Source organism: Genypterus blacodes, unplaced genomic scaffold (assembly GCF_046128005.1).
Source record: "Genypterus blacodes isolate CSIRO-AG114 ecotype Tasmania unplaced genomic scaffold, CSIRO-AGI_Gbla_v1 ptg000037l_1, whole genome shotgun sequence".
NCBI classification, from domain to species: domain Eukaryota; kingdom Metazoa; phylum Chordata; class Actinopteri; order Ophidiiformes; family Ophidiidae; genus Genypterus; species Genypterus blacodes.
In genome coordinates this window covers 2,863,858-2,875,731 of record NW_027466850.1, presented here as the reverse complement: position 1 = coordinate 2,875,731, position 11,874 = coordinate 2,863,858, and the positions used below count along the sequence as shown (strand labels likewise).

Below are 11,874 nucleotides of genomic sequence, written 5' to 3'. Positions count from 1 at the left end.
TTTTTTACACATTCTCAAATGCCAGCTAACAAAAGAACAATCAACCGGAATCAGCAGTGTTTTAAATACTTTTTCGTCTTTAATGTATTTACAAGCTTTTAATCTGCTCTGTAGGTGTGAAGTTTTACAAGCACTTCATGATCAGCAACCCTGGCCATTTGCTTTTTTAAACTTGCATCTTGCTCATTTAATTCGATGTATTCATTTGTTTTAACAGTTCTGTGGACTGATTTGCACTGTTTCTTTGAATGCATACGTCGACCTCTCAAGAGGTGTATGTACATCATCCTGTGGGTGGAGCCAAGCCAAAGCTGAGGGAAGTTTTTGCGTCAATAGTTCCTGTGCAGCCCCCCTCCCTCCCTCCCCTCCCCCTCCCCATTTACCTGCTTCCCCTTCATCCCAAAATAACTTTGTTTTACCCTGTTTTAAACCAAACAGTGTGGAATCCGGGGAAGCTTATTTGTTTCATAATTATTATTTTGTTGTTATAATGAATAATAGTTATTTTTGTTTGTCAATGGTCTCGTTGTGAGCAATCTGCAAATGTTAAATAAAGTTTTGTTTTTTGCAGTCCTTAAAAAAATAATAAATTAAAGAGTCCGGAACCTATGCATCTTTTAAGTCTTTTCTTAAAAAGTAACAAAAGAAAAGTTCAAATTTAAAACAAAAATATTTTCTATGTATAATACAGGTATTTAGTGCTTCCGCCGTTGGAATCCAAACTGAAAATGGCGGCATGTTTCAGAACCGTACCGCAGAAAAGATTTCCAGCTGTAAACATGTCGTCCTTCCCACAACCCTTCTGAATGTTTGCTGTGTTTGTTCTGCTGTAAGGATGCAGTTCATCTACGCCGTCTCCCAGGCCCCGCTGCGCTCGTCAATTATCTTCCGACTCCTCCTCCGCCTCTCGCAGCCAAGTGAAGAAGGCCGTGACAGATTTCAGTGCCACGCCCTTGCCCTCCTGCTCCGCCGGGTCTTTGCTCGTCTCCCATTTGTAGAACGCGTCCTCCGAGATGACATCCTCGTCATACAGACAGTCAAAGAACATCCGGAGAAGGTCTGGAGAGACACAAAGTAAAGACCTGCAACTGGAATCTGGGCTCTGACAGATGTTCATGAAGCTATTATGACATTAGAAAATGACATGACAGACAAAATAAATCTCATGTGGCCACCAAAGCTTTGATATGAAGGAGCGCACAATGACGCAGCACACAATGACGCAGCACTTACTTGGAGGCTGATCGAGGGCGACGATCAGCGCCTGAAGTGCATAAAGTGCTTGCAGCTGTCGCTCAGTGTCTGAGTTAAGGTACTTGAGTAATACAGGCAATCTCCCCTGGATGATGGCTGTGTCCACTCGACAGGTGGCGTTATCATCTGTGCAGTAAAACCAGGAGGCAGAGTGAGTGTGTGATGAGCTGCTGTGTTCTGGGTTAGCTCAGTGTAAATGAGGAGAGAAGTGTCCGGTCCGGGTGCGGGGGGAGTCCTTACCTTTCACTGCTGCCTTACACACAGCAGTCATCAAAGCCCTCAGGAACGGAGACGAGCTCATCTGAGATTCATCTAGAGTTGCCTGCACAGAGGCACAGAAACACAACACATTTGTTATGTGTTGCCAAGACGATACCCCGCATTACCTGGGACAAAACATGATAAGTGCATACGGATCTGTTCCCATACCTCTACCCAGTCAAAGATCTGCTCGTCAGTGGCCAAATCTTCTAAGAGGAGTTTCTCCAGCTGGCGGCTCAACTCCTCAGGAGACAACATCTGTTTGGACAGATCTGCCTCAGGGCTGGAGCTGTCCAACACGGTGAACTGGAGTTTCTGTTTGTGGCGAGAAGACAGGAAAGAAGCAGTGAGAGGAGAGAGAGTATGGTATGGTTATGAGAAAGGACAGAAAGCTTAGTTGGAGAAAGTATTCCTCTCTCCTTAACATGCAATTAATGTTTCCCAAATAGCAAAATCCTTCATTAAGAACCTGTTGTGTGATGAAATCCTGGGTGTCCTCTCCTTCTGGTAGGAAGTCAGACAAGTTCAGGCCAGATTCCCTCCACAACCCACCCACAGTCCTATGGCTCTGGAGAGACGACAAAGACAATGACATCAGACAACAATCCCCTTGACAATATCATAAGTGCTGGGAGAAATAAGATGAAGATAGATAATCAGATAAATCTTCGATCAATGCTCCTTACCGTTTGTTTGCATAGTATGTGCAGTATTTCAGAAATTAAGATCCCAGCTCTTCCCACAGGAAGCAAAGGTTTGCCTAATTCACTGTGAAAAGATAAAAGACAAATAAATCAAAGAGTGGCCACAGAGAAACAAATACTCTTCAAACACACATAATGAGAGAGCAGAGAGTCGCTGCAGTGGAAGTCTTGAACAAACTCATGATCTGGGCTGTGTGCCTGTATGAGACTCTCACACTGGTAAATGTGTAAATAGTACCTAAAGAGCTCTCTCATAGAGAAGCCCCCTTCCTTCAGCACAGGGCTGAGCAGCTCTGCCAGGTACAGCCAGATGTGGGGAATGTCAATGGCCATGTCGTCTGCAAGCTCCAGGGTTTCTGCAAACCTGAAGAAACAGGAAGACGGGGCAGATTATTAGTTTCAAAGACTTACAGTACATACTGCAGTACGCAAGAAGTTAGCGTCCCTCTCTGAACACCATCATTATTTTATGTAAGACTGCACACATAAGTAGGTGAACTAACCCTTTGAAGAACTGGGGCTTAGGCAGGATTCCCTGCTGCACCAGCTGGAAGAGGAGCTGGCCCATGTAGTCCCGGGTTATCTGACTGCGCTCCAGGGTGGATTCCACCCCAACACGTACAAAGACGTGGAGCAGAGAGGACAAGTCCAGCTCGTTCACACATTGGACGGCCTCCTGCATTAAACAGAGAAAAGTTAAAGGTAGAAATTAAAACATGTACACCTAAAACCCAGAAGTCAGATTTTCTAAAGCTGACATTGCTTTGTTTCTCAGTACCTTGTAATCATTTATGTGGAGGAACTCATCAATGATGGACTTGGATTTCCTCTCCATCTGCTCCTCAGAGATGGCAGGTTTGTCTGGGATCTGGGCCACAGGCTCAGGTTTCACTGTCAATGTAAACCAGTGAGAGTCAAAACAGCAGTGGACTGAGTCATTTCTCCACATGAAAACAACCTGTTCTTCATCTCTATACGTCAGATCAGTGTGTCATTCCTCACCGGGCTCCCTGACTCTGCTGGGTTCTGGCTCTGTTTTGTCCACAGTGATGCTCGGCCTCCGGGGCTCAGCTCCGTCTCGCTCCCTGTCTCTGCGCAGCTCCTCTGGGCTTTGGCTGTCCAGCAGCTCCTTGGAACTGCCTCTCCTGATAAAAGTCGCAGGCCGCGGTGACGCAGCAGAGCTCAATGGCTTCTCACTGCGTTCTCTGCCTGTACTGCTGCGACTAGTTGGAGGGAAAGGCAAACAAAATATCAAGAAGTCAAGAACGGCAAAGGAAGTAAAATATGCAACTGTGGATGCAAGAGGAATTAGCTTAACTGAGTTAAACTCTTAAAAACTACAACAGAGCTTCCGAGTAACCAGAACAGGCAGTGACCAAACCAACGCTCAGTACCATAATGTAAACTATAACTTAAAATGGAAACTGAAATTTATTTGTTGACCCGGTAAAACTTAAGCACTCGAATCAAATCAATTCTTTCATTCAAACCGAATTGGCTGTCCAAAGTTTGTTTGCTGGGCACAGTTGATCTAACCAGATATGAAAAAGGACCTTAGTTGTGTTCTTTTACCTTCCCAGAGTTCTCCTGGAATCAAAGTCTGAGTTCTGTGCAGTTGTGGTGGAGGGTTGAGATGTAGGGGGAGATTGTAACGCAGAGAAGCGGTTTAGACTGCTGCCAGTCGTCCGTGACAGTTCTGAAAACAAAATACAAAACACATTTTCACCACAATCATAAAGGGACAGCTTATAAATGATCATGTCATTACCACCCACATCAGTGTAGGTCTGCCTGAGTGTTGTTGCACATGATTCACTACATGTCCACTATTTAAGTAACACTAATATGGCAGGTGCAGAAAATACAAAAGCTAGTCATACAGTTCATTTGGCTGTGATAGTGGTTTCAAAAGTGACAGGGACTGTGTGACACTTACCCGAGTCACTGGCCTTGGCTCCTCCACTGCTGCCCTTCACCCATGTAACCTGAGCCCGCGGGCCGAGCTGGATCTTCTCATCCATCTGAGGCTGCAGAAAGAAAATGTTATGAGAACAACCTTCAGTATTACTGCTTTGTGGGACATAATACAAAGGAGACCGTCAGCGACATCTGCTGTTGATGAAAGAATCTCAGAACTCAGCAGACAGCTAAAGTCTGTACCAGGATTCATTGGGTAATAGCCGCAAAACATGACTTTTAAACTAGAAAAGCCATCAGGCAAAATACAGCTGAGAGCATAACAATGTCCAGCAGGGGGAGCAAAAATATAAAAAGGATCAAATGTGTCTCATCAATCCAGCAGGGGCCTATACTTATATTCTGGCTGTGGAAACCAGACTGTGGATCATTTGGGGCCGGGGCACTTTGTGTGTACATCCAAATCATGACACATCACAGGATTTATTCATTTATACCAAGATGAGCACAAACAGTACAGGAGCTTCTGACCCACTTAGAAAACCCCTCAATGAGGTTCAGTCAAATGTTAGAACTTGTCAGGACTTGATGTTTGCACAGGGAGAACATCTTCTGCTAACCGATCCCTTAAAATGACAACACAGACCTTGTGATGTTATTCAACTGAAATTACAAAGCAGCAACGGATTTGTCACAAAATGACGCAATGACGGAAACAAAACCTTTCCACAGCAACCTGGATTCTAGATTGGGAAACAAATTCTTCATGAGGAAATGCAACTATTTTTCTTTCCTCTTGTCAACATAACCTTTGATATACTGAAAGACTCTGTAGACACAGTAAGTCATAGGTGGGACAGCCTGGGCACAATGTCTGACCTTGGAGATCTTTGGGATCTTGGCGGGGTCAATGGTCCGGCTGTTCTTGGTCATGGGCACAGTGTTCCACGTCTCCTCTCTCTGCACTCGTTGCTCTCTTGGGTCTGCTCATGCACGCACAAACATACATATCATGGGAAATTGCTCAAAGCGTTCAATGGGAAAACAACTATTTAATCACTCACTACTTTTATATGCACACCAAACATGCTCATAGATACTGTTGTTCTTGAAATGTTCAGGTTGTTGTAAGTTTCTTAATGAGGAGTATGAGCAGAGACTGCCCTTTTAGCAAAATGCAGATGAAGGTGACTTACTCTGATTATGATGTTTACGTGTCTGAATAAATCGATATGTGATTGCATAGTGTAGGTCTGTTGCTCATGCGTGGCTCAAAGCCTTAAAGAGGATTTAGCCTGCGTGGCTAACCTGGTCGTCTCTTGGTGTCCTTGGAGAGCAGCTGCTGCTGCACTTTCCTCTGTTCCTCCTGCTCTTCAATCTTCGCCTCCTTGTGGATCTGCTCGATTGTTTTGGGACCTTGGTCGGCCCTCCTGGACACCCAGTTGTGCTGCACGGAAAGGAGAAGCGTAATGACACATTAGAAAAGGCTTGGATCAAGGACCAGTAACATTTCTCCATCTTTACAGAGTTAACTATGGGCCGATATCATATTGACTCTTCTGAATGTCGTCAGGGTGAACCATAGGTGCAAAACAGCAGAGTTGTCATTTGAGATGTTGCTGCCCACGTCAAGGCACTGCTTAGTTATGCGTTTTTAGTATTGGGCTGTATTGAGTTGTTTGCCTATTTCCAATTCAGGAAATAATGTTTACAAACAACTACAAATAACACTTTTGGGTGACTCTGTATTAACCACATCATAAGGAACAGCTGCAAAGTGATCATGGCTTTTGACAAAGGAGAAACTGCAAAATGGCTGCATAAATAAAATTGTTGTGTTTGTATTTTTGTTGTGTGTACATGAGCTGCACCAACGAGTAGAATAACTGACTTTCATAAAAAAAACAGTTGTGAAAGAGGTACATACTGTACATTGTGTGTTTGTCACAAATTAGTGGATCAAACATGTGCCTACATGTACATACACCCACATCTCTTTGGCGCTCACCTCTGTTACCAAATGTCCTTTTGTTTTTGGCATCAATCTTTCCACAGGTGTGTTCACTTTTGGCAGTTTGGCAAAACATCTGAACAGAATCTATGCCTATATCATGTTTCAGCTTTGCCGTTGGTGGGAGTGTTTCTTGCCAAATATGTGCACTTGTCATTATTTTTGATGATTTCTTAATATCTTTGTCATCTGCATGTTTTAATCTTTATAATTGAAAAAGCCAACAGACAAATGGAGTAACTTTGTGGCAGAAATGTGATTTGATGAAGTTGAAGAGGATACAAATTTCTTTCAATATTTTCTATTCTGCAAATAAAAGTTGCTGTTAAACTAAGCTACACTTGGCCCATGTTGTTACTAATTACCAATTCAATTAATTGATTAATAGTGGAACAAACATGTTTTTCAGGATAATGAAGAGTACAGAGTGTGGTTGTGTTCAACGGTATTTTAGATGCTGAAGGGGAACTGTAGCCTTATATTGTTTGTAAACAACAGGTGCAGCCAATTAAGAGAGCAGAGCCCCGAGTCAGTCTGAAGAAAAACACATGTGGAACAACCGGCTCTCATACCAAAACCAAAAGCTCCATCTGAAAACGGATAACAGATTAGGGGTTGGTCTCTGCTCTATTCAAAGCAGTGGGACCTAGCAAGACATTAGGCTGACCATTAGGCATGAAGCTAGCTCCTGCAAAGCAATGTAGGATCTGTTTTTCAGGGACACTGTGCAAATATTGTGGCACCCCTGGTCATGGTTTAGAACCACCACCTTCAAAACCCCAATTCAATTGCTTTAACCACACACTCACCAGTCTTTGGTCCAAAACATCTTGTAACATAAATCGTATCCGAGATGACGTCTTCCTCTCCTTGACAATTTTTTCCATCTGATTAAAATATTGATCCATGCGAGGCTGAAAAGAGTGGGGAAAAAAAACACTTAATGAGACAAAGATGCAATACTCGGCCATTATTCATGTTTTCAGGGATTTTTACATTATTCCACTCGACTGACCAATCATTTAGTTTATTACAGCTGTCACCGAGTGAATGGAACATTTGGGAGGTAATGGAACAAAAAGTATAATAGCCAACAAAAAGCACACACTAATCCTTTGCAATGGCATCCAAAGCATTGTTCAGGAAATGACCCCATTATACAAGAATGACAAGTTGAAAAGTTCCTAACCAGCTTTGCCAGCTTTCATAGACATAAAAGTCATAGTCTTTCCAATTCGCTTTTTAGGTAGAGTATCAAATAAAGAAGAAGAGTGTCAAGAGGGCCTATCCACTTTAGTCAGAAGGCTTGTTTTGATAGGTGGCTCCTGAATGATCAAGATCAAATGACATATCACACTGGAGCAGAGAGAGACCAGAGAGGCTGTTAGGTCTCAGTTATGTCTCTCCAGGCATCAGAGGTCTCAAGCTGTGTCCGCCTGTTCGACTCTGATGTCTATGGGAGAGCCATTTAAAGAGAACAAAGCAGGAGTGACCACTGAGGGAATGCAGGGATATCCCTTTTTCCTGATAACCCACATACTGTACATGCACAGACACTCTGCCTCAGAAACCAAATGAAGTCTGATGTCATCATCATGCAGCCCTGGTGAATGCAGCTACTTTGGCAGATTCAGTCAACATTCTTCTGAAACTTACTTTTGCTTTCTCAAAGTCAAGATCCTTTCCGATGGTGGTGAGTAACCGGCAAAGGCACTCCAAGGACTCCTGATCGTGGTTCTTCAACAGCTTCACCACACAGTCATGCATGATGGCCTCGGTCAGCATCTTGAGTTTGAAGAGCTCACCAATGAACTTGATGTTGCCGATGGATCGTCGACGGGCTTTGTCCTTGGCCTCCTCCAGCTCTTCCTGCATACGGTCCCGTTCTGTCGTCTATGGGGTTCAAGTAAAAACGAAAAATGAGCAAAATAGAAAAATTACATGCAAATGTGTCGCAATTGAGTAATCGGTTGGTTACTTACTGTTGCAGCAGAGTCCAGCTCTTTCTGCTTCCTCTCAAACACAACATCATCCACCTTGTCCTTCTCAAACTCCTTCTGGCAGCGGTTTAGCAGGAGCTTGCGAAAGTTCACTGTGGTGCCGGGTTTGTCTGTCATAGGCACCTTGAGCTGTACACAATAAGTACACACTAAGTGAGTAACAAAACAGATTGGATTCAACAATGGAATAAAGCAGCTGAAGTTGATCAAATTTTGATGAGAAAAATGTGGACAAATTGGATTCTTTTATTAATACACCCCTCATGCATTCGCTTAATTTGCCTTTAGAAAAACCTCACAACAGCGCTCATTGGACCACTTGCTAAACTGCACTTGGAAGGGAAATGTGCTTTGCCGTTTTGTGTTAGAGAAGAAATTTGACATTTAAAAAAGTATATTTCCTGAGGTTAAGATGGAATTGCACTTCCAGTCACTAAATAATAAATGCTTCACACAATCTCCAACAAAGTGAAACCATCATCCACTCTCGAGCAGCACATGAACATACATACCGTGGCCAGGCAGCGGCACATGTTTCCATAGGCCACTGAGAAGCTGGGCTCATCCAGGGCCTTTTCAAACACAAGGTCTATGACGCCTTTCAGTCTCTCTTCTGTGTCGATGGTCAGGTCTGTCACCTGCTTCATCAGCTGGTTGAACTTCTGGGGCGTCAGCTTGTTCAGGATGCTACGCACCTTCCGGAACAGCTCCTGAACAGATTGGTCGTAAAAGGCAAATTAATCCATGAGGTAATCGATGAAAGAATCATTGCTTTTGTATTCTATTTTGCATACATCCTGCCCAACTAACAGGATACTGTTAATCTTTTAAAAATTATATGTTTGTGTGTATGTACGTAGGTCTTACCTGTGTATTCAGTATTCCTGGATCCTCTGAGGGGCCTTCCCTCTTCAAGCCTGGTTTCCAAGCATTCTCAGACTTTTTAAGCTGAACATCATCATTTACTGACACATTCATGATGATTTTCCTGGGCGGAGGCCGAGCGTGCCGTGTGCCCATGCTCATAAGCTGTGTCAGAAAAAGTACATCACTGGAGACCTGTGCACATCATTTCAATAAGTCATTATTGTTAATCTTAATATTATAATAAAGCTTCATAATTTGACAAATGTGAAACTCCAGAAATATTCGGATAGTTTCCTTGTTCTGAGGAAAAACTGCCCAGCAAACACTGGACAGTTAGGTGTGGAGTGGGGTGTGAGTACATGAATGATTGTGGCAGCATGAGTATGAAAGTGTGGCTACATGACTCACTGAAGCGCCTCGTCCACCGGTCATTTGCCTGCCGAAGTCGGCAAAGGCAGGTGTGAAATCCGGCCCTCTGGAAATCACCCTGGGCTCTACCGCTCGAGATGGCAGCTTGTTTTGGTTCATCTGCACAGAGATACACAATACATGATACACGATAAAACAGACACACGCACAGACAATTAGTTGAACAGCAGGGGGAGCAGTGATTCCCCCATAACACTGCCAGAAGGGCAAAAGGAGTCGGCCTAGTGTGTGTGAATGTGTGTGCATTTCTAAACCAGAGGTCCCATAAAGGTTACACATTGTATGATGGCTATATAGTGTTACTAGTTTGATGTTTTACTTCTGCTGTACAGGGGAATAATGACTCTCCACTGATTAAGTGGACTGTTCAGAGAGAAGTCCAGATGTGGAAGTGGAGGGTAGAGCAAAGGAACACAGGAGAGACTGAAACGGTTGTGGGGGAGGAGAGGAGGACAAATCCTGCTCTTTGTCTTTCAGCTGTCCTTGACTTCCTCTATGCTCTTTTCCAGTGAGAGTTCTCTTTCTCCCATCGAGAAAACGAGACTCTGGGACTGTTCATCAACTGTTCGCCCGTCTGCTTCTCCTTTTTGCAGAGGTGGGGGTTGGGCATGTTCTATTAACTTTGCCAAGTGTGACATAATAGCAATGCGATTTTAATCAAAACAGCATTTCAGCAGGCCATAGGCTCCACCCATACGTATATGTGGATCAGTGGGATGAAGAAAAATCTCTACGGTGTATCAGTGATCCAGTTCACAAGTTCTAGCAGATCCAAGAAGGGCAATGTCAGATAAACTGGGTTATTTGCTCTGAGCAAATAATGAAGGGGCATGTTTCATAAAGAGGTCCTGTTCGTAAGAGTCCTACAAACTGCATATGCGTTTCTATATATAGAGCCAAACATAAACATTGCACAGCTCCTGGCAGCATTTAAGGTTCCCACTGGCCTTAGCGGACGAAAGAATACATTTTAACCAGCGTATTTACAGATCAACCTCCTGTGGCTGGTCAGTATTAGTAGGCCAAGAACACAGATACATTTACCAGCCTCAGCAAATGATTTACCCACAGTCGGAGGTTTAAGTACGGTGTAGCCCTCCTGGTCTTGGGGTCTGAATATTTTCAAGCATAACTGGAAAAGTGATTGATTACTCCAGTGCCTTACTTGCACAGTAATTTCCCTCAGGATAATAAACTTTTATCTTATCTCATCTTATCTTACCTTATCCAGCACCACATCACTGATAGGTGGAAGCCCCTCAGGCTTCTGTGTGCATGCAGGCATGAACTGGAAACCCAACAGGAAGTCCCTGTTATACTGGCGCTTCCCACAGGGATCGGCCAAGTCTGGACACCAAATCAGGATTTTGTGACAAAAGAAGACAGTGTTAATACACATAAAAAAAAGACTTGCAAGGACACGGTGCACATCTAGCGCCTTCATCAAAACTAAAACGATACAAGGCAACTTCACACTGTGGAAGCTGCAGATGAAATCTGAATTCACTGAACACTCACTTCACCTTAGCATGTTGATATTTATTTAAAGAAAACTGTGATCATGTTAGGGCTATTATGGCTTAGTTACATCCAACATAGAAGTAAACATGTCGTTGTTGTTGTTCAACAAAAACTGTATGAATCTCAAAGAGATCATTATGTTAAATACAAAGCAAACAGTCAGTTATCTCTGACGCCTCGTTGGGATTATGTAGCAGCATCACATTATCTGTCTCAGGCTTCAACTTGCCTCTCATCAGAAAGGTAAGTGCTTAGCACAGCTCACAGCTGGCGCACAGGCAAACAGCGCCGGTAGGGAAATAAAGCTGCATGTCAATGGTTCCACCTTTTGTTAACGTCGTATATTTCAGAAATGAGAATGCAGTGCTCTGTGATAGGCACATCACACACGTGACTTATAGCATAACAATAAAAATGCTATGTACTGTTCAGCCCTGGATCAGGTAAAGACAAACAAATAAGGCCTCTTTTAAACATATTTTCGTCTTAGCTTGAAATCCATCTATGTAGGTTTCCTCTGACCTTGCATGTCCTGTGGTGCCCCTGTGGAGTTCTCCTTGTCCCCGGGGGTGACACCACTATCGCTGCTCTCAGTCTCTGAGGTGTGGCCAGCCCCATTCCTCATGGGCTCCAAGTCAGTCTCTCCATTCTGCTCTGGGGTGTCAGGCTCCCTGTCAGCCTCAGAGCTAGAGGCAGGAGCTGGAGCAGGGGTTAACGTGAAGACTGACGGCAGGGGTACTGGGGAGCTGCTGAGTGGTGCTGATTGCAGGGTCTGGTCTCCAGCAGGCTGATCTACTGGCCTCGGCTCAGCCTAAGGGAAAGCAGATTGAGCTTCAGATTCATGATTCTCAGGTGCTGAAATACGTCCCGGATGATTATTGACAGAGTTTAACGCTTGCTGTCTGTGTCT

The 11,874-nt window shown here is 43.8% G+C and overlaps 1 protein-coding gene across 14 annotated transcripts in view; it reads right to left on the bottom strand.

Annotated features, from left to right (window-relative positions):
* Positions 1–57: 57 nt before the first annotated feature.
* Positions 58–11,874, bottom strand: part of eif4g3a (eukaryotic translation initiation factor 4 gamma, 3a) — a 35,428-nt gene continuing 23,611 nt past the window's right edge. For 8 of the 14 annotated variants that reach the window (XM_076147048.1, XM_076147053.1, XM_076147047.1 and 5 more), the window contains 22 exons: positions 11,487–11,775; positions 10,666–10,790; positions 9,423–9,542; positions 9,015–9,206; positions 8,660–8,857; positions 8,130–8,276; positions 7,804–8,040; positions 6,957–7,061; positions 5,445–5,583; positions 5,016–5,119; positions 4,156–4,246; positions 3,792–3,915; positions 3,222–3,442; positions 2,998–3,110; positions 2,723–2,895; positions 2,458–2,583; positions 2,202–2,283; positions 1,985–2,083; positions 1,684–1,830; positions 1,495–1,576; positions 1,234–1,380; positions 58–1,059 (listed from right to left, as the gene is read on the bottom strand). In XM_076147048.1, coding sequence (XP_076003163.1) covers positions 878–1,059; positions 1,234–1,380; positions 1,495–1,576; positions 1,684–1,830; positions 1,985–2,083; positions 2,202–2,283; positions 2,458–2,583; positions 2,723–2,895; positions 2,998–3,110; positions 3,222–3,442; positions 3,792–3,915; positions 4,156–4,246; positions 5,016–5,119; positions 5,445–5,583; positions 6,957–7,061; positions 7,804–8,040; positions 8,130–8,276; positions 8,660–8,857; positions 9,015–9,206; positions 9,423–9,542; positions 10,666–10,790; positions 11,487–11,775 — 3,243 coding nt within the window. In that variant the 3' untranslated portion in view covers positions 58–877. The remainder of the gene's footprint in view (positions 1,060–1,233; positions 1,381–1,494; positions 1,577–1,683; positions 1,831–1,984; positions 2,084–2,201; positions 2,284–2,457; positions 2,584–2,722; positions 2,896–2,997; positions 3,111–3,221; positions 3,443–3,791; positions 3,916–4,155; positions 4,247–5,015; positions 5,120–5,444; positions 5,584–6,956; positions 7,062–7,803; positions 8,041–8,129; positions 8,277–8,659; positions 8,858–9,014; positions 9,207–9,422; positions 9,543–10,665; positions 10,791–11,486; positions 11,776–11,874) is intronic. The other 6 variants (XM_076147052.1, XM_076147061.1, XM_076147060.1 and 3 more) reach the window with 1 other exon arrangement.